The sequence below is a fragment of the Girardinichthys multiradiatus genome, chromosome 11 (assembly GCF_021462225.1).
Source record: "Girardinichthys multiradiatus isolate DD_20200921_A chromosome 11, DD_fGirMul_XY1, whole genome shotgun sequence".
NCBI lineage: Eukaryota > Metazoa > Chordata > Actinopteri > Cyprinodontiformes > Goodeidae > Girardinichthys > Girardinichthys multiradiatus.
Window position 1 is genome coordinate 26,315,059 of NC_061804.1, and position 26,561 is coordinate 26,341,619.

Genomic DNA, 26,561 nt, shown 5'->3' on the forward strand with positions numbered 1-26,561 from the left:
TTCCTCAGTGTCCGGTCACCTCTTCTCGTTGTGCAGCGTTTTCTGCCACACTTTTTCCTTCCCACAGACTTCCCACTGAGTTGCCTTGATACAGCACTCTGGGAACAGCCTATTCGTTCAGAAATTTCTTTCTATGTCTTACCCTCTTGCTTGAGGGTGTCAATAGTGGCCTTCTGGACAGCAGTCAGGTCGGCAGTCTTACCCATGATTGGGGTTTTGAGTGATGAACCAGGCTGGGAGTTTTAAAGGCCTCAGGAATCTTTTGCAGGTGTTTAGAGTTAACTCGTTGATTCAGATGATTAGGTTCATAGCTCGTTTAGAGACCCTTTTAATGATATGCTAATTTTGTGAGATAGGCATTTTGGGTTTTCATGAGCTGTATGCCAAAATCATCCGTATTAAGACAATAAAATACCTGAAATATTTCAGTTAGTGTGCAATGAATCTAAAATATATGAATGTTAAATTTTCATCATGACATTATGGAAAATAATGAACTTTATCACAATATGCTAATATTTTGAGAAGGACCTGTACATCACACCCCAATCAGCTACACTGAATAAGACAGAGCACTAACTGAGTGGCAAAACAATGGGCAGCCTGCTGACGGTGACATCACATGCAAGCCCTCTATAATTTACCAAAAATAAAAACATTATCTATTGTTTACCATCACATATAGGCATAATTATTTGTTGTTTGTTAGAATTGTTACATTTGTAGTGTTGATAGTGAGTGTACACATGTATATCTTTTCATATTACAAGTGACAGTAACTGAATTAATATCATGTTATCATATTATAGTACATGGAACATTACAGACATCTGCTCATAAAAGGAGAAAACAACATGTATGGATTTATTTTAGACACGTTTTGTCCTAAATTATACCCACTCACCAAGTATAGCATCAAGCTTTGTGTTATCCAATTGTGGCTTTGACTCCACATCTTTGTGAGCCCCGGACTGCCTTCCGGTCAAGCTCGAATTGGACAGTGTTTCTCTGCCATAGACGAGCACCGCGAGATCCCCAATGTACAATGCTGAGCTTGTAGTTCGCAGGGACTTCAGCTTTCGTCTTTGGACTTTTACATCGTAGTCTGGCACAAGAGGCACCTGCAAAACATTTAATATAGACTTTATTGATCTCACAATAAAGAAATTGTCCTCTATATTTTACCCATACCCATTTTACCCAACCATGCCCACCCAGTGAGCTGCCATTGTGTGGCGCCCGGGGAGCAATCTGGGGCTAAGGGTCTTGCTCAGGGACCCAGAGTGGCAGGCTGTGATTTGAACCAGGGTACTTGTGGCCTCTATGGAACCACTAACCAGTAGGTCACCACTGCCCCACAGCAATGTTACTCACCAAATAATGATTAAACAATTACATACAGTATTTGGAAATCTACTCTATCTATTCATCTGTGCAGTGAATATGCATAGGCCAATACTTTATAGACTAACAGCATAACATAAGAAATCTGAGTGTCACACCGTTTCCTAATGGTATACGTTCAGGACAAAGTTTATCAATATTTTCATTCTAGCTTATGTGTACAATCAAAAGATGTAGAGGGAAACTGTATAGCAAACATCTCCCCACATGGATCAATAGTATACAGTAGCCATGCATTTTGAGGTAATTACCATCATCAGGGTCAGATAACACTTGAGGAGAGGTGGGTGGAGAAACTGGTGGCTCTACAGATGGCGTGGGTGTTGGCCAGGTGGATGCAGGAGTTGATATCTGAACGGTGATTCTTTCGATCACATCTTTCAGTTGTGTCACTATTACTGGAAGCTCTGTAAAAGAAATGAAAACAAGGGGCAAAACAAGGGAACAAAAGCTTTGTGTCATCACTCTTTTGAGACCAATTAAAATTACATTAGTTATTTTTGCTTTGAAGAGTGCAGGTGAATGCTGGAGGTGGAGATGATTTAAGAGAACAGGAAGGTGGAGTAAACTGAATCTACTATTAGGAACAAATAAAAGACCACTGCAAAATTAGCTAACATTAAAAAAATGTAATATCCCTACCTTACCTGCTGTATTATTTAGAATCAAACTAATCAGACAAACCTTTACAACAAAATACAAAAACAATTTTCAAGACAGCATATTGAAAAATGTAACATTTTAACTCATATTAGCACAACATAGCTCAAATAGCTAGCTAGCTTCACTAAGATGAGTTCCTAAGCCAGGGCTGGTTCTTGGCGTAGGCCACAGAGGCAGTTGCCTAAAACACCAGCCTCTGAAGGGGCACTCCTAAGACAATTCACAAAAAAAAGAAAATAATTAAATAAATAACAGCAACAATGTGGAGCCCTGGGTGACGCCCTTCTCCCATGATCTGCATTGAAAATATAAATTCAGGAAATATAAACAACACCCCGCCCCCTGTACCCTGTTGCTCATTCGGATGGACCTCCGACTGCTGTCAGTGAAATGCACAAAAAAGGAAAACTGAATCTACCTACCGATATGCCACAATCAGCTGATAACGCTTGTAGGTAAAGAAATGTTTAAATTAATTAGTTCTTGTTTAAATGAATTTTCAGAGTGTTTGAGAGTGATTGCTAACCTTTCTAACATGTTCCTTAAGCTACATATGAGGTAAATAGCAGGCAGGTTCTGTTGTGTTACAAGCCGAAGTTAACATATAATTGGAAGCTCCTGGAAAAGGTGTTTCAATTATTTTATGTTGCAGTTGGAAGCTATGAATCACAAGCTAGCTTCAGTGTCGTGTCTTTAATTTTAATTAGCTGTGAACTGATGTTAGAACAGCCTTATTTGACGTTACCTGTTGAATGGTTGTTTGACAGTATTTCTTCAGTTTGGTGCTACTGGAAAAAATGGAAACAGTCTATGTTTAAAATGATTGGATAAGGATAAGATGTCTAAGATGAATCTTTTCTCACCTTTTCTCTGATCTGTTAAATATATTTTACAAAATAACCTGGTAGTCTGTATACCCTTAGTATTAACAGAATAGGATAGCAAAACTTAGAATGAAATAATGAAGAACTTCCTGCACTAAGGACATTTTTGCCACATCTGTTCACACATGGTTGCTGTAAAAATTCATTTTTACTGTGACAATAATGAATAAGCCTTAATTTTTCTAATTATAAAATCTATCTTACAACCTATAATTATGCTAAAAGTTGTGAAATTATTATATTTGAGGGCAAATATAGAAAACAGACTGCACATTCGTTATTAATACTGAGTTAGGTTTCCCACATAGTATATTATAGCTCAAATAGGCTGTCAGCATAATAAATATGTACGGCTTTTGATGCCCGACCGCAATCTTGCCTAGGGCACCAAAATAGCCGGCTCTGTCCTTGGCTGCTGTCACGTTGCTTTATTATCTTGTTATGTATGTTGGTGGATCTAAAAATGCTTTTTAGGTGGGTATAATAGTGAAGAAATAAAGCACATTTTGTAAACCATCAAGTCCTGTCACATCTAGGAAGTTTGTCTCACTTATGATGCGCCCCTGTATTGTATATTGCTAGCGTGTTGAGATGAAGGGTTTAAGATGTGCCATCTGGTATGTTACTGGGTCAATATGGAGTACAATACTTTTGGCATGTTGACATCTGTTTTTTTCCCCTAAACATAATAGCCACCCATCCTTATGGGAATGAAAGTTCAATGCTCCAAAGTGGTCAGAAAATTAGTAACTCAATAATCAAAAAATAGGTCAGACTGCCCTGCCGCTATAGCCACATCGTTCACTTTGTGGAGCTCAGTAAATCTTGATCATTGCAGACAGATCATTTGCATAGTGTAGCATGAAGTGGAGTAATGTTTCACAAACTCTGTAGTAGTGGCACACATGCAGTATATACAGCATTCCCCAAAACGGCAACAGCAACACCTGTGAACTGTTTGACATGTCCAAAAAATGTGTGGAAACCTGGTTTAACTGAAGATGATACTGTGTGTCCTACAGTGTCAGATGCATAGGACGCCAGTGTTGAAGGGTTATTAACTTGAAGGCCACCGAAACGCAAGGCAAATATGCAGTGGTGCCATGGGGATATTGGTGTTAATTTGTAGATAAACCCAGCTCCTCGTTGAATCATGTCCTGCCTTGTTTTTCATTTAGCTAACTTTCAGAGTGGATAAATGAAAAGCAGAAGAGGGTTCTGTCCAGCTGGTCGGTCTTTTCATATCTGCCTTTCTAATGACAGCATGCTCACATGGACAGCAGGTTTAGGATCCTTTATAGTCAGGATTATCCATCACTGCTCTGTCTTCAGATAACCTTTCCCTCATTGTGCCTTGACTCATACTTTTTCATATTAGTGAAAAAGGTTGCTAAATCCTGAGGGGCTGGGGAACAAGGTGGCAATATGTTCCAGGGTTATTTTTCAGCGCACCTAATCACATTTATAATGCTTTGTTGATCTATTCTTAGACGAGAAAAGCTTCTATCCTACAAATGAATTCTGATATTTCTGTCTGATTTGAAAATTGATAGACTTCCAGGTAGTTTTGGAAAGATAATTGCTTTTACTGAAGACTGTGAGTCAAAATACATGTCGCTCTCTGGTGATATCGTCAGGTTTTTCAATCCAGCCCAGATGGCAGGAGCAGCGAAGGCGCTGTCAGGAGTTAAGCTTGGGCAGTCAGACTATAGAAAAACAGTCTGGCTTGCTTGGCTGAAATAAGTGCCAGAACTGCTGAGTTTTCAGGTAAAAAGTACTTCTGTGCCTGCGGCTTGCTCCAACAAAAAACAACCGCACAGACACACTTGCTCTCATCTCTTCTGTCTTTTGTCCACACTTATTTTTCCACTGATCATGATCACAGAAAACTTGTGCTCACCTCATCTCCATTTATCTCTGTTGATCTATTTCAAGGGGCAGTGTCTTAAGCTCCGATCACATACATTAGAGGTACCCAGCTGGTTCCCCAGGAGACCACTTTCCAGTCTAGTCTTATTAGGAATATACTTTTTCTCTGTCTCTTAAACGCTAAGCCCACATCAAGTGGGCACATTAAATCTGATGAAAGTGATTTGGTCATTTGTCACAGATGGTGGGAAGAGACAGAAAAGCCGGTCCTGTTCTCATCAGCATGTTTAGCTCTTATAAGAGTTTCATTAGAACCCAAAGCTCACTTTATCATTACCCTGAAGGTACAGATCTTCTTTTATTCCATCTTAGTCACTGCAGTAACTAGCAGTTTTGAATGAAAGTAGTTAGCTACTGATGGCTTTTATTTTGCACACAACTACAGAAAAGGCCAATTTCTAGTTAACAGCCTTTGTCTCCTGTTACACTGGCAAAAATGAGGAGCATAATGTGTAATGCAAATAAAACCTTGCTTGCTAAAAGAAACTGTACAAGACTGTGTCAAAAACAATGTTAAAAGTGATATGAGCAAACATTGTAGTTTCCCTGTTGCTTTAGCAGGAATTTTTGGAACCAGTTGTTCCAGTTTCAGGTGTCCTTGACTGGCCCTGTGTGCTTTGTGAGAACTGTGAGCTGTTACATTGAAAAACAAAACACTGGCAATGCAGTCTATTGTGAGTGAATGTCTTCATGATCGAGGTTGGATTCTCAGCCCCAAGGCTTACCTGCCTGAATGTTTCTACCTGCCTGAGTCGAGATACAGAATTTAGAGAAATCAGGAAATAATGATGCATTATGATGCAAACACAAGTCAGAGACTCAGATGTAATATTTGGTATTGTGTTGAGCTCTAAGAATGCTTCTCCTGATTATGTCTTATTACAGTGTCTAAAATATTGTAACCCTACTTTATTAGATTAGGCATAGAGGGTGTATAATGTTAGAGTAACATCACTGAATCTTGGGGATGTTATGTACTTTGGGTTCAGTTGTTAAACAAGTTGCTGGAAAGGTTCCCAAACATTGTAAATGGGGATCTGGTCCATACAAATGTATTCATCAACCATTCTGTTCCTGTGATTCCTGTACTAGTTGCATAAGAAAGTTGCTAAGTTGCTGGTGCTACACATCTTTGCTCAAATCTGTTTTTGCAATGTAGCCACTGCTTTGTGGCTACAAATTGCATGAGGTCTTACCAACAATTTTGGCTTTTCATTTTCACCTGCCTCATAGGCAAAGGACATCCAAGCAACAGTTTTGCTTTTTGACTATTAAACTAAACTGTGGCCCAAAGCCTCTACTCCAGGCACTTCTATGTTAGGGGAGTTTTAATATTCCAGCACCAATTTACTGTTTTGATTGTCTCTTATCGCTGTTTAGGCAGGACGCTGTAGTGGAGTGGGGAGTGGTGTCTGTGTGTCTACAATTCTGCTTTAAGAAACTATGTGCCAGCTTTGGCAGATGAGAACAGCTGACTTAATATTGATTTTGATGCAAATGAGTATCCCACAAATTATTATTCTGTTTTGTATAATTTATATTGAAATATCAGTTACTTTGACAAACATAGTCTTAATATTTTAGATTTTGCAGTAGATGATCAAATGTAGTCCACACTGCTTATAATAACAGCAAAATATTCCCAATAGAAAGCTCCTAAGCAGATGCTGACTTTAATACATTAAAAGCTTCTTCCATGCTTTTGTAATTGAGTAATCCTAGGCAAATGGCTGACTAAATAGATACCTTTGTTTTATTTATCAAGAATCCAGTGAATCAAATGCAAATATAAAGGCAGGTAGTTCCACAGCCTGAGGCCAAGTCCTGGAAGCCTCCATCTCCTTTAGTTTTTAGTCTTGAGGTGAACAAATTAATATTTTGAGAACATAAATGGTGAAACACAGAAACTTTAGTTAGAAGATAAGACAAATTTTATGGTCCCTGACCTCTCAGGGTCGGTACCCGGGACAGCTGCGTCGAGGACTGAGGCCTCTGTATGTGGGTCACGTTCTCTACCGCTATGCCATGCGCCATGCCCGTTCTTACATCGTTTATTAGGAGTTATGTTAGTACTTAACAAGTTATGATTTGTCAAATTAAAGAGAAGAAAAAAAATAATTTGTTTGGTTTTAGCAACAGGGAGAGGCATTTAGCATATTTGAAACCAAAACAAAATAAATAAAAATGAGGAAACAAAAGGCACATTGGCACAGACTTCCAGTGGCTCATAACTGATAACTAACTCAGTCAGTTTAATGTAAAATAGTATATGAGATAATTTAGTCCAACATTTATGCAGCAAGTTACTGCAGGTTATACATTTAATGCAGCTGGGTTAGATATTTGTTTCTCTGCACCTCCTCTGTATTTGCCAATCTGTCACAAACAAGGCCCATGAACCCATGTGTTGGCACAGAACCACAGCTGAAGAGCCGGTTTCCTGGTAGTTTATTTACAGCTGGTTAAATGGGGTGAGACTGAGGCTGAGCTTGAAGACTGTGGAGACACTGATGAGAGCCAGGCAGGGAGGAAATGAAAGAACACTGAGCTGAACTAAGCCCCTGAGGAGAAATGGGAAAACACGCTTTGAAAAACAGAATGTTGATATCACAGGAGAGTGGCTGGAGTGCGACCAAGAGCACAAACTGGGTTTATATTCTTGCAAATAACTGGTGACAGGGCAGACTATTAGTAAGGGCTTGATTGCAGTAAAGGCTGCAGAAGAAGACACTCTGCACTAGCTCAGCACAGGGCGATTCACTTCTTTAATCCTTTGAAAAACAGGAAAGAAGCTCTGGGCTGGTGGGGAGAGGAGGCTGCAGTGAAGAGCAGGTCTGCCTCTTGTCTGGGCTGCAGCTGATGAAATGCAGATAATTCATCCAGTTATAAATGTAATCCTTATATGTATATTGATGACTTATAAGTTCTGTTATATTACGTTTTAGTGCCATGATTATTTAATGTAACCACAGTAAATGGAGGCAAGCCATAGTTAATGTTATTAGTTATGCCTGTGATGAAAGTTCGTCACTGCAATGAAAACAGGCACGCTCCTATATGTGGGTTGGATGGTTTCGCTTCTTTTCATATAGAGAGATAAAATGTCATCTATTTAGTGTATGTTGTGATCTGTGCTTTTACAGTGCATCACAAAATTATTTACAGACTTTTTCACACTTTGTCACATTACAACCACAAACTTCCATGCATGCTCTTGGCATTTTATGTGATTGACCAACACAAAATATGGAAATGTTGACAGTTATATGTTAATGTGCCCATCTATTTATAAAAATCTTAATAGTGGGGTGCATTAGTATTTAGCTCCTTTTTCTCCAATATCACGAAATAAAATCTAGAGCCACAGATTACCTCCAGAGGCATATTGGTATGATGAGTCCACCTAGGTTTAATGTAAAGAAAAAGACAAGAAATCATAGCAGACGGGTCGGGTGAAGCTGTGGGGAAGCTTAAAGCAGGGTAATGTTATAAAATATACAAAGCTTTGGACATCTCACTGTTCACTGTTCAAATCATCAGGTGAAAAATGAAAATGTCTGGCAGAAAAGCAAAAGTAATAAACATGCCAAACAACTAAAATCAATTAAGGAGGAGCTTCTTTTTTGTGTTACCCTTAAATCAGAAAAGCAGCCAAGAGGCCCATGGTAACTCTGGAGGAGCTGCAGAGATCCACATTGGGAAAAACTGTCAACAGGACAACTATTAGTTGTGCACTGCATAAATCTGTCTATTTAGGAATGTGTCTCAAGGAAGATATTTGTAAAAGAAAGCCATAAAAAGTTTAATTTGTGGTTCGCCACATGCCGCATAGAAGACAAGGCAAATACGAAAAAAGGTCCTCTGGTCAGATGAGGCCAAAAAAATCTTTATAATCACACAAAAGTGTGGTGTAGTGTGGTAGAAAAGAATAACCCTGAACACACTATATCCACTGTGAAACATGGTGGTGCCAGAATCATGCTGTGGGATGCTTTTCTGTGGCAGGGAGAGGGAATCTGGTCAGAGTTGATGAGGAGGATGAAAATAGACTGCCGACGACTTGAGACTGGGGTGGGAGTCATAGCTATAATGGAACGGTGTAGAGACTAGATTTAATTGAGGAGACCTAAAAATCCTTGTTCACAGATGTTCTCCATCTAGTGTGACCAAGCTTGAGCTACTTTTCAAAGAACAATTGGCAAAAATTCCAGTCTCTAGATGTGCAAAATTGGTAGAGACGTACTGCAAGACCCCTTCGGTTGTAATTGCAGTAAATGATGGTTCTACAAAGTATTGACTCAGAGGGACTAAATACAAATGCATTCCACACTTTCCAGATTTGTCTGTAAAACAATGTATAATTTATTCCCTAAACTTCACAATCATAGGCTACTTTTTGTCCCTATCATATAAAATCCCATGAAGATATATTTCTTTAATGAGGCAAAAATATGAAAAGTTTAAAGGTGTTTAAATACATTTGCAGGGTACTGTATAAAGCTGCTCTGTTCAGCAGTGACATGATGAATAAATATGTCTCATTAGCTACACTACACCCAAAACGGCAGCAGAATCACAGAAATAACGTTAACCATAATGAAGATTTCCAGAACAAAATGCAGTTTGCATCATTTAAACACTCCTATTTAGGGCTGTCATAAAAACCGTCTACACAGTATGATCTCCACTGCTAAATCTTTGTAATCTGCATCCCAGGAAATCTGTCTGTCTGTCCAGTGGAAAAACTGTCATTAACGGGGCTCAGCTTGCATCCAGCAGTGTTAGGCTAGCAGCCTAATGGACGGGATTAAAAAGTCAGCCCATGTTATCCTGGCTGTGATCAAAATGACCACCTGTTCATTTAGATTGCAACTGTACTTGTATTTGAAGAAAAGTGGAATTCATTCTATACTTGAGCATTAACCATAGAGATTGAAGTTTCTATTCATTCAACTGCTCATGGTAGGAACTGAACTGTCCCTCCTATTCTCATTGTCGTCACGGTCCTATTTTTCTATATTGCCTCACCACAAAACCTGGACTTGTGTACACAAACGCTTACCCACTTCTACATATGTATATATGCAAAGTTTATTTAATCTGATTGGAATAGTCTCCATCATGTCTGTTGCAAGATTATTTTACAATCAAAATGTTCTCTGAAGAAAGAGGCAGAAAGGCTACTAAACTAGCAAGGCTAGTAAACGTATAACTTTACACTATAAAAGTTTGTGGAAATGTGGCATTGCAGTTGCAATGCAAGTCATTCTGTAAACTATAACGTTCCTCTATAAACATTTTGTAATGTTTTTTGTTGTTAGCATACATAGCAGACTGATCAGGAGGAGCTATAATGACTGGATCAAATGCCACATTTAGTTAAGCAAGCTTGCTGTTTGTTTTTGAGAGATGGACTCCATTTGCTTTATGCCAGCTACGGCCCATAATGGACTGTTCACATTTATTGAACTTGGGTTCTGTTATGACCAAGAAAGATCTTACCTACTGTAGATTGTAGCACTTAAATGATTTGGAGGTGAGCAAAAATTTAAAATGGGGGTTTGTATAAACCCCTGTGATGTTTGTGAGATGAGTCATTTTGACATGGCAAAGGTCAGTCCTGGCCCCTCTCTGACAAACTGTTAGATGGAAAACCAATTTTGTTTCCATCAAAATGAACAGAAGAACTGTAACGGGTCAGATATTGACTGCTGATAATCTCTTAACAGAACACTTTAAAAAAAAAAAAGTGAAGTATCCCGTTAAAAATCATTTCTCAGCCAGGGACTGGCATTCTGGATATTGGGCCCAAATGTTGAAAACTGTTAGTAAAACATAGACATGTTCCGATCAGAGATTTATGGCCAATTTTTGATTTCTGGTTGTTGTAAAGCTTTTATCCACCAGTACTACTTTTAGCCAATTCAAAGTTTTCCTTAAGAACTTTAACTAACACAATCTTAGAGATGATTTTTTTTGCCTTCCTACCATTGGTGGTCATACAGGAGCAGAAGCAATGTCATGACACTTTGTGAAAGTGGTCACTGTAAAACAGGGTTTTACTAATTTCAAGTTAAGACAAAAGGATTATGGAGTTGACATTTAAAAATCTCCTTTAACTCTGAGATTTCCAAAAGGCTGGTAGACAACTCCTCTTCATACCTGAAAAAGTTTGGTTCTAAATGACCAAAACTGTGAAAGATTGAAATAACGAGGCAGTGAAATGATGATTATACAGCCTGTATGCGCTGCCAACATGCCTTCAAGTGCACCTTCCTTTTTACTAGCTTCTTAAACGCTTTGTGCTCCCTCACCTCACTGCCACTGGAAGTCTTCGTGCCACAGCAATAACTTCTACACCAAAGAGTGTTGTTGATAGCTCAACCTGATACTCCTGAGTATGGTGTGTACCTTTGTAAGAGAATAGAAGGATTGTCATTGTTATTTTCGTGCAGCTGTGTCAGAATCTGCACTTTGGTCCCAAGTTGACATTTTTTATGAATAAAAAGTTCACGTGCAGTTTGATGAAACTTAAGGCATACTATAGATTTTTAAACAATCTATAGAAAATGTTCTCCTTTTTTGTGCCCTGAATAACTGTAAGTTCTGTCTTTCACTTATGTTAATATTGTAGGTACTGGACGATCCATCAGAAGACAACCTTTACATGGGTATGTATGTTATATTTTCCTTTAGTTCATCTGTTTATTTGCTTTCTCCTTCATCCTGTGCTGCTTGACACCATATGCCAATAAGACAAGTGTTTGTGTAATTTATTCATAACCCAGTGTGCCATTTGCGTCCTCCACACCACCTCAGAGTTAACACATTATGTCGAAACACTGTCAGATGCCAGCTAGGACTCCTCCTGAACATCAAACTATTTAGAAGCTAAATCTGAACTATAGATGGAGGGCTAATATGGAGCTTGAATGCAATCTCATTGGCAGTAGTGGTCAGAATGAACTAATGAGTAAAATATTCCACCTTAAATGTATCTTCTTTGTTTTCCCCTTGTTTTGTTCCTGATAGTGTTTGAGCTGATGCGTAAGGGGTGAGTACAGAACGTGTCCTTTGATTTCTTATAATTTGAGCCTCATCCCATGTGTTCCTGCTTCTTCTCTTCCTCATTTCTCCATCTCTTCATCCTACCTTCAGCCTCTAAAGCATTCATTGCTTCAAGCTAACAGTGCCAGAGTTTTTATCCATCTCAGGCCTCAAAAGAAAGACATAACAGTCTTGTATTTAAATGTTTAGATAAGTAACGAACTCAATATGACAAATAGAAAAGGTGCGTGTTAAAGAAAATTACTGCACGTTGCCTTGCATCATTTAACATTAGCTATTAGCAGTAATTAAAGTTTGCAATGCTTTTTTTCATGAATGAGTTTTTGTTTTTTATGTGTGAAAAACAGTCAGTCAGTCAGTCAGTAATTTTCTACCGCTTATTCCATAGTGGGTCGCGGGGAAGCTGGTGTCTATCTCCAGCAGTCTATGGGCGGGAGGCGGGGTACACCCTGGACAAGTAGCCAGTCCATCACAGGGCAACACAGACACACACAGGGCACACAGGTTTTCCTCCACCAGTATCACGTAGTGACCTGGCCACTATCCTGCAAGAAGAATGGCTTAAAATCCCTCTGACCACTGTGCAGGACTTGTATGTCATTCCCAAGACGAATTGACGCTGTATTGGCCGCAAAAGGAGGCCCTACATCATACTAATAAATTATTGTGGTCTAAAACCAGGTGTTTCAGTTTCATTGTCCAACCCCTGTATATGGCTTATTCCATAGTGGGTTATGAGGGGAGCTGGTGCTTATCTCCAGCAGTATACGGGCGAGAGGCAGGGTACACCCTGGACAAGTAGCCAGTCCATCACAGGGCAACACAGACACACACAGGGCAAACAAGCACACACACACTCAGTCACACCTAAGGCCCCCCCATGTAAAAAACAAATAAAATGCAAATGATTCTATTAACATCAACTCAGTTCAGTTTATTTATGCAGCATCAGTTCACACTTGTCATCTCAAGACCTTACAAAGGTGTTTAAATGGTTTATAAATTAAACTTACTACAATCAGATTTATTTTAGTCTTTACTTGCTCCATGCACTCAGTAACTATCTATACATTTGAGAGAAGCATTAAAGCAGAATTTGTTCTAACCTACTGACTAAACAACGGGTTATTTTAGAAAACAGGGCCCATAGGTAAACATGTTGAACCTTTATTTCTTGTTTATATACTTCCTAAAACAAGGAAAGGTTACAGTAATTATAACAAGAAATTTGTATTTCGAGGGAAATACTTTACAGTATAACTCTGAATGCTATACAGGTCCTTCTCAAAATATTAGCATATTGTGATAAAGTTCATTATTTTCCATAATGTCATGATGAAAATTTAACATTCATATATTTTAGATTCATTGCACACTAACTGAAATATTTCAGGTCTTTTATTGTCTTAATACGGATGATTGTGGCATACAGCTCATGAAAACCCAAAATTCCTATCTCACAAAATTAGCATATTTCATCCGACCAATAAAAGAAAAGTGTTTTTAATACAAAACACGTCAACCTTCAAATAATCATGTACAGTTATGCACTCAATACTTGGTCGGGAATCCTTTTGCAGAAATGACTGCTTCAATGCGGCGTGACATGGAGGCAATCAGCCTGTGGCACTGCTGAGGTCTTATGGAGGCCCAGGATGCTTCGATAGCGGCCTTTAGCTCATCCAGAGTGTTGGGTCTTGAGTCTCTCAACGTTCTCTTCACAATATCCCACAGATTCTCTATGGGGTTCAGGTCAGGAGAGTTGGCAGGCCAATTGAGCACAGTGATACCAGGGTCAGTAAACCATTTACCAGTGGTTTTGGCACTGTGAGCAGGTGCCAGGTCGTGCTGAAAAATGAAATCTTCATCTCCATAAAGCTTTTCAGCAGATGGAAGCATGAAGTGCTCCAAAATGTCCTGATAGCTAGCTGCATTGACCCTGCCCTTGATAAAACACAGTGGACCAACACCAGCAGCTGACACGGCACCCCAGACCATCACTGACTGTGGGTACTTGACACTGGACTTCTGGCATTTTGGCATTTCCTTCTCCCCAGTCTTCCTCCAGACTCTGGCACCTTGATTTCCGAATGACATGCAGAATTTGCTTTCATCCGAAAATAGTACTTTGGACCACTGAGCAACAGTCCAGTGCTGCTTCTCTGTAGCCCAGGTCAGGCGCTTCTGCCGCTGTTTCTGGTTCAAAAGTGGCTTGACCTGGGGAATGCGGCACCTGTAGCCCATTTCCTGCACACGCCTGTGCACGGTGGCTCTGGATGTTTCTACTCCAGACTCAGTCCACTGCTTCCGCAGGTCCCCCAAGGTCTGGAATCAGCCCTTCTCCACAATCTTCCTCAGGGTCCGGTCACCTCTTCTCATTGTGCAGCGTTTTCTGCCACACTTTTTCCTTCCCACAGACTTCCCACTGAGGTGCCTTGATACAGCACTCTGGGAACAGCCTATTCGTTCAGAAATTTCTTTCTGTGTCTTACCCTCTTGCTTGAGGGTGTCAATAGTGGCCTTCTGGACAGCAGTCAGGTCGGCAGTCTTACCCATGATTGGGGTTTTGAGTGATAAACCAGGCTGGGAGTTTTAAAGGCCTCAGGAATCTTTTGCAGGTGTTTAGAGTTAACTCGTTGATTCAGATGATTAGGTTCATAGCTCGTTTAGAGACCCTTTTAATGATTTGCTAATTTTGTGAGATAGGAATTTGGGGTTTTCATGAGCTGTATGCCAAAATCATCCGTATTAAGACAATAAAAGACCTGAAATATTTCAGCTAGTGTGCAATGAATCTAAAATATATGAATGTTAAATTTTCATCATTACATTATGGAAAATAATTAACTTTATCACAATATGCTAATATTTTGAGAAGGACCTGTAATACTACAAAATACAACCCACTATTTTGAGTAATTTCGTGGTATTTACCCTTCAATTCCTGTCGAGTTGTGGTGCAATTTAATAGTTATAGTCTGTTCTTAATTTGTAAGTATCACACCGTTCTTTCTTTGTTACCATGTAATTACACAGTGAATTTAAAGGAATGTTACCCAATTTCCACTTTAACTTTGCAATAACAAGATAACATTATTGACTATGCTTAATTATTTACATCTAACCAATGTATTACAGTTACCTTATCAAACATTTAGGATGTTCTGGTTTAATAAAACAGAACATTCTGTTATTTATTGTGTTTAATGTTGTCACCTCTCACATACTCTTTTTCTATGTATGGTTTTTATTTGACGTGTGAAAAATCTCATCTTAACTTTAGATATTAACCTGTTTCTGTTTTTAAATCTGAATCCAATAAAAAATCTCTGATCTTGTCTTTCTGCCTGATTGTGTGAATCTGTAGTCCAGTAATGGAGGTGCCCACAGACACTCCTTTTTCAGAAGAGCAAGCTCGCCTGTACTTCAGAGACATCATCCTGGGCATCGAGTACTGTAAGTCTATAATACATGAACAGAATATCTGTATATTTTGGGGGAATCAGTTTTTTCCTGTGAGTAAACATCATTTTAATAATTCTTGTTACCATTCGTATTATAAAAATGTTAAACACACACTTAGATTTTCATTTCTACTCTTCACTGTCTTGACTTTTTCTTTTTGGGTTTTCTTTTTCTCCATGTAAAGGAACAAAATGTTCTTAAGCCTCTGGCTCCATGCCCTCTCTGCCTGGCAGCATTTGTGTCCATTCATCCAATCACTGCTGAGCCACTGTTTGGACAAACAGCTTTTTTCTCAAGCTGCCCTTTTAGCTGTAGTGGATCAATTTCACTTATTTGCTATTATTGAGCTTGTTCATCCAAAAGAGTATTACTGTCTTCTTTTTTTTTCCATTTCACGTTGGCTTGTGTGGAGTACTTACCAGCACACAGTCTTATATGCTCAAGATAATTGGGGTTACTCCGTATTTAGAATCACAATGTAAGTTTCGAGCTATTTAATTCTCAAAACTGTTAAAAAGAACACAATTTTCAGCATCTAAATTAATTTCAATATTTTTAACATTTGCAGTTTTAGCTTTTCAAGTTAAACCAGCATTAAATGTTTGAGGGTTGCGTTTTCTTAGATGGTGGTAAACAGCTTTTCTCATGATCTCTTTTGACTATAGTTAATAAATACTTCCTCTAATGGCCGGTATACATTGTGGGATTTTTGGGCCGTCGCGGACCAAAGGCATTGATTAAAGGAAAATCAGGGAGAGATCCTTGGTAGTCGCTCTAAATCTGCAATCTTACGTTGCACTCTGAGACTGGTTCAAGGATGGCCATTATTGACATGTTGAGACCAAAGATAACCTGCAATAAGTATTTGACAGTATTGAGAATGACTATCCTATCTGCTAAAGTGAGTGTATTTTATTTTTTTTATTCTTTATTTATTATGATATATCGGTTGAGAAATCATAGCAGTAACCTTCATAGATGCTAACTGCTAATAGATTCGTAATAAATGCAGACCTCCGGTTCTCTATGTAAAACTGGCATCCCAAGTTGGCCTCTTTTCCCCAGCCATGACTATGTCCACATTCCACTCCTCCTTTCCCCATCTTCATGAAGGCTGAATTCTTCAGATTGTTTTTTTAAGTTTGTCTTTGGCAGCACAGATGGATGGCATGTGCTGATGTGGTACACACTTCTTGCCGTACATTGCTGTACAAAAAGGCCATTGCGCATTTCTGCAGTGATCTATTTGCAACAAAGTCTACAGTGCCTTGGAAAAGTGTCCCCAACTTTTGAACTTATCTGCTTTTCTCCGCACCAATTCGTCTGTTGATCTCATGCTCCATTCTGCCCTCACTTGGGAACAAGACCCCGAAAAACCTCAAATCCTTTACTTGAGGTAGGATTACCATCCAACTTGAAGAGGGGAAGCCACCCTTTTCCAGTCAAGAACCATGGCCTCAGATTTGGAGGAGCTGATCATCATCCTTACCACTTTACACTCTGATTCGAACTGCCGCAGTGCATGCTGCAGGTCTTGACTAGAGGGAGGCAGCTAAACCAAGTCATCTACGTAAAGGAAAGACAAAATCCACAGGTCCCCAAACCAGACCCCCTCTGGCCCTTGGCTGTGCCTAGAAATCCTGTCCATGAAAGTTATGAACAAAGATGCCCTGGCAGAGTCCAACATGCATCGGGAACAGGTCTGACTTAATGCCGACAATGCGAACCAAACTCCTGCTCCACTTGTACATAGACTGGCTCTCCTTCACAAGAAGGGGGACTGGTCTGCCAATGCTGATCCACATCGAGGACAGTCGAGAGGCAGTGCAGAGGTTTGTTAGAAAACATTAGAGATCATGAAGAGCAAGGAACTCAGCACACAGGTCAGAGAGAAAGTTGGGGAAAAGTTAAAAACCAGGTTCGGTTATAAAACAATTTCCTAAACTTTAAACATGTTCAATCCATTTTCTGAAAGCGGACAGAGTATGGCACAATTAGAAACCTACCGAGACATGAATGTCCAGCCAAACTAACTGACCTGGCATTAATCAGAGAAGCAGCCACAAGTCTGGCTTTTATAGAAGAGTAGTAACTGGGAAAATCACTGTTTAAAGAAAACCACAAGAAGAGAGCACAGCAAACATGTAGATGTCCAATGATACCAGTGTTACAACTATGTAAGAGAAAACTAAAATTGCATTTCACCCTGAACATACCTTTCACACAGTGAAACAAGGTGGTGGCAGCTTTAAATTCAGTTGAAGAATGGAAAAATCTTAAAGGGACATTGGATGTTTTAGTCACTCTCATTTTCTAAGAGTCACCGTGAATGGTTAGCAGGAAGAATTTCCTGTAGTGGTCTGTGTTGCAGCAGACTTGTAGAAGATGTGCAGCATCATGCTGTGGAAATACTTTAGCAGGGACATGAAAGTTGGTCAAATGATTGAACCAGTGCAAGCCTAAAAATACAAAAATAGCAACGAAATGGTTTAGATTACAGCACTTTCATATTTAAGAATGGAACACTCAATGTCCAGACCTAAAGCCAACTGTGAATCTGTGTCAAGACTTCTCCATTCATTCGGACTGAGCTTGAGCGATAATACAATAAAGAATCTGCAAACAAATCAGTCTGTAAATGTGCAAAGCTTTTAAAGCCATACCCTAATAGACTTGCAGCTGGAATTGCATTGAAAGCTGGTTCCCCAAAAGTATTGACTCAGCTAATTGAATACAAATGCATGCCATGGTTTTCTCATTTTTAATTATAAAACAAAAGTTGAAAGTCGTGTATCTTCCATTGTGCAATTATGCATTAGTTTGTGTTGGCTGATTATTTCAAATCCTGATTAAAAACATGAAGTCTGTGGTTGTAATGTAACTAAATATAACACAGGGCACTTTTGTAAAGCACTGAAGTAAGTGTAAAGCTTGTTTTTGGCAAACAAGTTAAAGAGGAACTGTTAAGAAATGTCTCTGCCTGTTTTGTCAAAATGTGAATGCTGAACTCTGGCGAGCAGAATAAAGCTATCAGTCTTTTGATTTTCTCTTAATGAACTGCATCTTAGTTTTAAGTGCATCAAAATGTCTTCTGTGACCTACATGAATTTAAACCATGAGTCTGAGCTGGTGCTCCTGAAGGCACTGACATCAATTTAATTTGACCGTTATCAGTGCTGCAACATTTAATTGTCAAGAAGTCAAGTGCCCCATCTTTAAGGAAGACCTCCTCAGGCAAGTAGAGACCACTTATCCCATCCGGGGTGCGTTCAGGGCGTAGATCCAGAAGGCTGTTGAGGATGTACTTAACTCTCACTCACAGACAACCTCCAGTTTAAAGTCTTCCCGTCCTTCTTGTGAAGCAGCAATCAAAACTGGTGATGCTTTCTTCTGGGACACAATCACTACTTCTGTCTCTGTTTTGAGAATAATCTACCTTCAGATTCGTCTTTACTTTGTCCAAGTGGTTTAATAAATGGCAAATGTGCATTGCTACAATTATATTGATTTTATCAGGACAAAACTGACACGTTATTGTATACAGAAAGTAAAGTCCAGATAGAAACAAAGTTATTAAGATGGTCAGCTGTTGTCCTACAGTGACAGGTTAAATACCTTGGTCAGTTTCAGAATGATCTGGGTTGCTCAGTTTCAACAAAAAATTATATTACGATATTTTTTCACGTTAACCCGATAATAATTTGGCACAATCCTGTTTTGACTCCAATGCGTAATGTCGGCAACCTTTTTAGATCCTACACTATATGTTCAACAAATGATCTCTGATGAATGACCTACTTTCTCAGTGGGTAGAATAAATGTCTGTTAACTGACTAGTGTTCCAGATGTGTCCTGTTATGAAATTCTCAAGGTCTGATAACCTTGAATAAAAACACCACTAGAATTTAAAACGAAAACATCTAACGTGATACATTGCGTTTTTAAAATGCAAAAGTTATATTGCTGCTGCTAAAATATTATAAATAGAAATAGAAAATATGGACATCGCTGTTGAATTTAGTAGTTTTTCAGTAAACATGCTTTTTATGCTGAATATTATCTGTTTTTATTGTCCTGCTGACTCTGTTAGCTAACTTGCAGTCAGTGGTTTGAACATACATATTAACCTGTTAGCTTTTTGCTGTTGATCTTTCAATAAGCATTACCCTGATAACGAGCGGCGAGGCTCCCTTAGCTTCCCTGACACAGCTTCCCCAAACTGCAGAGCTGCTTTATTCAGTCAGAGAAAAATGTTCCCTCACAAACTTTGTTTCTCATTTTTGTGAAAGACTTTAAACCATATAGGGGCTGTATTGATAAAAATGGTTGCAGTTATTAAAACTTCACTTTTTAAAACGATGATTTACCTTGATACTGGTAACCAGTGTTTGATGTTTTTACCATTAAAAAGAAAGAATATTTTCTTAAACCAAAGACATTTAGCCTATATTGTTTTACAAAGTAAACTTGAATAGTTTAATTCTGAAATTAAGATAAAAAATATTTCCAATATCAATACAAATGGGACCTTCTTCATGCAAATCAGCAGTTTTTTTAAATTTACATAATTGAAAACACTACTTAATAGACTATTCGGTGGATTTAAAAAAAGTCTACTTGTCAGCATGAATTCTTGAAACGTTAAACTGGAACCACAAATAAAATGTAGTTTTTAAGGGAACAGTGTAGACATTGATGTAATCACTGATCAAAAGCGCAATGTTTATAATAACATCCCTACACATAGTCGTTCATTGGGATTTCGCTCACAACAATGACACCACTGTCTATTGTCATGAAAGTATGCGGTTTTCTTGTAGCGACTCATTTAGATTGATCACATTAATCTCACATGTCTCTGTGTTTGTCTGGAAAGTAAGGTGTCTGCAAAACGGGAGCGTTATAGTTGGTTAGTTCTAAGAAGGGGAAAATTGTTCACTATGGCTCCATCCTTGACTGTAACCTTGTTTCCACATAGCTGGGCTCCAATATGTTTCCTGCAATATTTTGGGTTTTTTACGCAAACTGCGATACATATGCAACCTTCAGGTGCTTTATATTATTGAAAACGATATACATACAGTACAGACCAAACGTTTGAACACACCTTCTCATTCAAAGAGTTTTCTTTATTTTCATGACTATGAATATTGTAGCTTCACACTGAAGACATCACAACTATGAATTAACACATGTGGAATTATATACTGAACAAAAAACTGAAACAACTGAAAATATGTCTTATATTCTAGGTTCTTCAAAGTAGCCACCTTTTGCTTTGATTACTGCTCTGCACACTCTTGGCATTCTGTTGATGACCTTCAAGAGGTAGTCACCTGAAATGGTTTTCACTTCACAGGTGTACCCTGTCAGGTTTAATAAGTGGAATTTCAAGCCTTATAAATGGGGTTGGGACCATCAGTTGTGTTGTGCAGGAGGTGGATACAGTACACAGCTGATAGTCCTACTGAATAGACTGTTAGAATTTGTATTATGGCAAGAAAAAAGCAGCTAAGTAAAGAAAAACGAGTGGCCATCATTACTTTAAGAAATGAAGGTCAGTCAGTCCGAACAATTGGGAAAACTTTGAAAGTGTCCACAAGTGCAGTCGCAAAAACCATCAAGCGCTACAAAGAAACTGGCTCACATGAGGACCGCCCCAGGAAAGGACGACCAAGAGTCACCTCTGCTGCGGACGATAAGTTAATCCGCGTCACCAGCCTCAGAAATCGCAGGTTAACAGCAGCTCAGATTAGAGAACAGGTCAATGCCACACAGAGTTCTAGCAGCAGACACATCTCTAGAACAACTGTTAAGAGGAGACTGTGTGAATCAGGCCTTCGTGGTAAAATAGCTGCTAGGAAACCACTGCTGAGGATAGGCAACAAGCAGAAGAGACTTGTTTGGGCTAAAGAACACAAGGAATGGACATTAGACCAGTGGAAATCTGTGCTTTGGTCTGATGAGTCCAAGTTTGAGATCTTTGGTTCCAACCACCGTGTCTTTGTGCGGCGCAGAAGAGGTGAACGGATGGACTCTACATGCCTGGTTCCCACCGTGAAGCATGGAGGAGGAGGTGTGATGATGTGGGATGGCTTTGCTGGTGACACTGTTGAGGATTTATTCAAAATTGAAGGCATACTGAACCAGCATGGCTACCACAGCATCTTGCAGCAGCATGCTATTCCATCCGGATTGCGTTTAGTTGGACCATCCTTTATTTTTCAACAGGACAATGACCCCAAACACACCTCCAGGCTGTGTAAGGGCTATTTGACCAAGAAGGAGAGTGATGGGGTGCTGCGACAGATGACCTGGCCTCCACAATCACCGGACCTGAACCCAATCGAGATGGTTTGGGGTGAGCTGGACCGCAGAGTGAAAGCAAAAGGGCCAACAAGTGCTAAGCATCTCTGGGAACTTCTTCAAGACTGTTGGAAAACTATTTCAGGTGACTACCTCTTGAAGCTTATCAACAGAATGTCAAGAGTGTGTGGAGCAGTAATCAAAGCAAAAGGTGGTTACTTTGAAGAACCTAGAATATAAGACATATTTTCAGTTGTTTCAAACTTTTTTGTTCAGTATATAATTCCACATGTGTTGATTCATAGTTGTGATGCCTTCAGTGTGAAGCTACACTATTCATAGTCATGAAAATAAAGAAAACTATTTGAATGAGAAGGTGTGTCCAAACTTTTAGTCTGTACTGTATCTCAGCCCCTTAGTCTCAAACAAATTTGTAGGAACTAAACGTGTTTCAAGCTCTCTCATTTTCAGTTCCAGTTGCTCGTGGTTGTACCGACTGCATCCTGCAGGGCTCCAATAGGAAAACCTTTTTTTTTGATACATTCTGCTTGATTTTGTTTTTGTGGTTCCGCCAACTTCTTCCCTCCTTTTCCTCAGTGCACTACCAGAAGATCATCCACAGGGACATCAAGCCGTCTAACTTGTTACTAGGAGACGACGGGCATGTGAAGATAGCCGACTTTGGAGTGAGCAACCAGTTCGAGGGCAATGATGCTTTGCTGTCCAGTACTGCAGGGACTCCTGCTTTCATGGCCCCGGAGACTCTGTCTGAGAAGTGCAAGAGCTTCAGCGGGAAAGTGAGTCGAATCAGTGGCTTTGAACTGTAGTCCATGTACGCTTGGATCGATTTGTTTTTTGTTTTTTTCCTTTTGCTCCCTGGTGTTGATGTTCACCGGCAGAGATCAGGAATTAATTATTCATTTTAGGATGAGGCTGCATCTCCTTTGGCAGCTTTGATTACTGTTGTATGAAGCAAATCACCCCCACTTTTTGGGGTTGAGTTAATAAGTCTAAAACTAAAAGGGGAAACAGTAAATCAAGAATATGAAAAAATGCAAAACATGATTAAAATACCTGCAAATATGTTTTTACAATGTCATGGTATCATCATCATCATTGATATTTAACAAAGACACTTTGAGTGTAGCGTCTCTAAAATCTGTAAGCACTGAGTTCCAAAGCTTTTAGGTGTCTTTGATAAATTTTGAATCTTGAATCTTTCTTCAGGTTTTGTGAGCAACCTTTAATAACCTAGAAGTAGATTGCAATGTTTTTGAACAGTGTCTGTGGGGTTTGTAATGTAAATTTATCCTTGGTTATTATGAGCTTTAAATTTATGCGAATGTGAACCTTAAACCAATTCTAAAACCTACAAAAAACAGCACAAAGCAGCTAAAAGTATTTTCTCCCATTATGGGTTTTGCTTGTAGCCTTGCAGCACAATTCAGAACCAGCTAAAGCCTCTCAGTAGTTCCTCTCTTGAGGTCAGCAAAAGGTCTGTTGGTGTAATCCAGCAGAGTTAAACATGATCAACCTCACTGTGTTTCTGCGATTGGTAACGTGCTGAAAAAGGGTACTTTCTGAAACGACCCCTAATACCAATGTGCAATGACCTGCAGATGTCTTAAAACATACAGTTCTTTTGTGTAAAAAATTTTAATATTCCCTGATCTTTCTCACTTTCTTAAGTCAGATCCTAGCTTCATACCAAGTTATGGTATAAAGTTTCTCTCCATTGATACGTTGTGAGGTGTTTTTGGTTAGTTTTGTGTTTTCCAAGTTCTCTTGCAATATGAAGTAAAGGTGGAGTTCAAATTTCTCGCAAATAGCTGCATTCTCTCGTATTGACATTTTCAACAGCTTTCTGTTTTTCAAAGCTAGGCTATAATTATACAATATTTGTAGTCTCATTAGTCCATTAATCCAGCACCAACCCTCCTTGCTCCCTCCTCCTGTGGGTTTCCATAAAACTGGCGGACTTGCTAAGAGAAGGGCTGTGTGTGTCCATTAAAATGAAGCCAGAATAGAACATTTGATTGCAGACTAAAAGCCACCAGGGTAAAAGAGCCACTTAAGTGCTTCAGTCTGCTGTTTCGTCAAGCTTTCAGGAACTGAGTACCTCTTCCTCCCTGATTACTTTTGCCTTCTCTCAGATTTTCAGACAGAAAGCCTTCTTCCAAAGGACATAAAAATTAGAAGTTAGTTTTATAATGTCCAACACTTGTATGGCACTAAAGCCCTATATGCGTCACACCTAGAAGTACATGATGAGTCTAACAACGCTGATGTACAGGGGTTGGACAATGAAAGTGAAACACCTGGTTTTAGACCACAATAATTTATCAGTATGGTGTAGGGCCTCCTTTTGCGGCCAATACAGTGTCAATTCAACTTGGAAATGACATATACAAGTCCTGCTCAGTGGTCAGAGGGATTTTAAGCCATTCTTCTTGCAGGATAGTGGCCAGGTCACTACGTGATACTGGTGGAGGAAAACGTTTCCTGACTCGCTCCTCCAAAACACCCCAAAGTGGCTCAATAATATTTAGATCTGGTGACTGTGCAGGCCATGGGAGATGTGCAACTTCACTTTCATGTTCATCAAACCAATCTTTCACCAGTCTTGCTGTGTGTATTGGTGCATTGTCATCCTGATACACGGCACCGCCTTCAGGATACAATGTTTGAACCATTGGATGCACATGGTCCTCAAGAATGGTTCGGTAGTCCTTGGCAGTGACACGCCCATCTAGCACAAGTATTGGGCCAAGGGAATGCCATGATATGGCAGCTCAAACCATCAGACCCAAGATTTGCGCTCCTTGCACCATTGAAACCGACGTTTGGCATTGGCATGAGTGACCAAAGGTTTGGCTATAGCAGCCCGGCCGTGTATATTGACCCTGTGGAGCTCCTGATGGACAGTTCTGGTGGAAACAGGAGAGTTGAGGTGCACATTTAATTCTGCCGTGATTTGGGCAGCTGTGGTTTTATGTTTTATGGATACAATCCGGGTTAGCACCTGAACATCCCTTTCAGACAGCTTCCTCTTGCGTCCACAGTTAATCCTGTTGGATGTGGTTCATCCTTCTTGGTGGTATGCTGACATTACCCTGGATACCGTGGCTCTTGATACATCACAAAGACTTGCTGTCTTGGTCACAGATGCGCCAGCAAGACGTGCACCAACAATTTGTCCTCTTTTGAACTCTGGTATGTCACCCATAATGTTGTGTACATTTCAATATTTTGAGCAAAACTGTGCTCTTACCCTGCTAATTGAACCTTCACACTCTGCTCTTACTGGTGCAATGTGCAATCAATGAAGACTGGCTACCAGGCTGGTCCAATTTAGCCATGAAATCTCCCACACTAAAATGACAGGTGTTTCAGTTTCATTGTCCAACTCCTGTAGATTGCAGTGAATAATGAAAGGGTGCTTTAATTATCTTATATGGTCTTGTGGAAAAAAAGTATTTACCCCGTTACAGATTTCTTCTGTTTTTGCTTTTTTGTCAAACTTAAATGGTTCACATCATTAAAACATTTTAATATCAGAAAAAGATAACATCAGTGAATACAAAAAGCAGTTGGTGTCATTAATTTAGGGAAAAACGCAATGCAAACTAGCCTGGCCCTATGTGAAAAGTAAGTCATGTAATGTCATGTTGTGATTACCATTTTTTTTATTTTAGTTTCATCTGACATACCCAGGTCTGATTATTGCCAGAGCTGTAGAATTAATACACTTACATAGAACCTGTTTGACAACATGAAGTCGGCTGAAAGATTTCAAGAACAAAACATGATGCCCCAACCTCAATAAATTCAAGAAAGATGAGAAACAGTAACTGATATGTGTCAGCCTGGAAACGGTTCTGAACCCTTATCCAAATCTTTTCAGGATGATTCAACAATAAGAAATTTCTTTTTTAATAACATGTTTTAAGGCCAGGAACATCTTTATGATTTCTAAGACTTTTAGGAAAATATTCTGTAGACTGACTGGAACTTTTGCAGGGTATGCTTCCTATTACATCAAAAGTAAAACGACATTGTATTTCAGAAAAAGAGCATCATGGCAACAGTAGAACATTATTCTGTTGTTTCAGGGCCTGGGCGACTTTCTATAGTTGATGAAATAATGAATTCTCCAGCAGAAAATCCTGAAGCAGAACATCAGTTTTTGACATTAAGCTTGAGTGCTGTTGGTTTATGCTTCAGGACAATGTTCTAAAATACATCAGCAAATCTGGCTTTGAATTGCAAAAAACAAGGTTTTAGTGTGGTCTAGTCAGTGTCCAGGTCTAAATCCAATTAAGATGCTGTGGTGGGACCTTAAACAGGGCATTATGCTTGAAAACCTTCCAATGTGGCACAATTAAAACAATTCTACAAGGTCAGGTTGTTTTGGATAGCTTTTTTTCATTAATGAAATCAATTTTAAACACATTTTTGTCTTTACTCAGCTTATTTTTTGTCTGACATGAAAATTTGCTTGATGTTCTGAAACATTCTGTATGTGCGACCAAAAGGAAAAAATCTGCACGGGGGAGCTACTTTTTCACAGCACCCTTTATGCTGGGGATTACATGTAGAGCTATAGAGAAAAACATGGCCTGAGACAAAGAGTGAGGTGGGTAGCAAAAGTGCCTCTGCTTTCTTATTGCACAAATCTATCTTCAAGGCTACTAAAGAAGACACCCTCAAAAACAACCTTATAAATTCCATAAATCACTGTAGCCAGTCTGCATCAGTTAGGATTGGTGGATTTTTCTTTGAGAATCGCACTTGGTTTGACTACTGTGAGTGATTTCCTGTCAATGTGACAACCATTTGCAT

The 26,561-nt window shown here is 39.3% G+C and overlaps 1 protein-coding gene across 2 annotated transcripts in view; it reads left to right on the plus strand.

The window, feature by feature from the left end:
• Nucleotides 1–26,561, plus strand: part of camkk1a (calcium/calmodulin-dependent protein kinase kinase 1, alpha a) — a 106,380-nt gene that overhangs the window by 69,808 nt on the left and 10,011 nt on the right. For both annotated transcript variants that reach the window (XM_047379744.1, XM_047379745.1), the window contains exons 7-10: nucleotides 11,515–11,551; nucleotides 11,913–11,934; nucleotides 15,316–15,404; nucleotides 22,317–22,516. In XM_047379744.1, coding sequence (XP_047235700.1) covers nucleotides 11,515–11,551; nucleotides 11,913–11,934; nucleotides 15,316–15,404; nucleotides 22,317–22,516 — 348 coding nt within the window. The remainder of the gene's footprint in view (nucleotides 1–11,514; nucleotides 11,552–11,912; nucleotides 11,935–15,315; nucleotides 15,405–22,316; nucleotides 22,517–26,561) is intronic.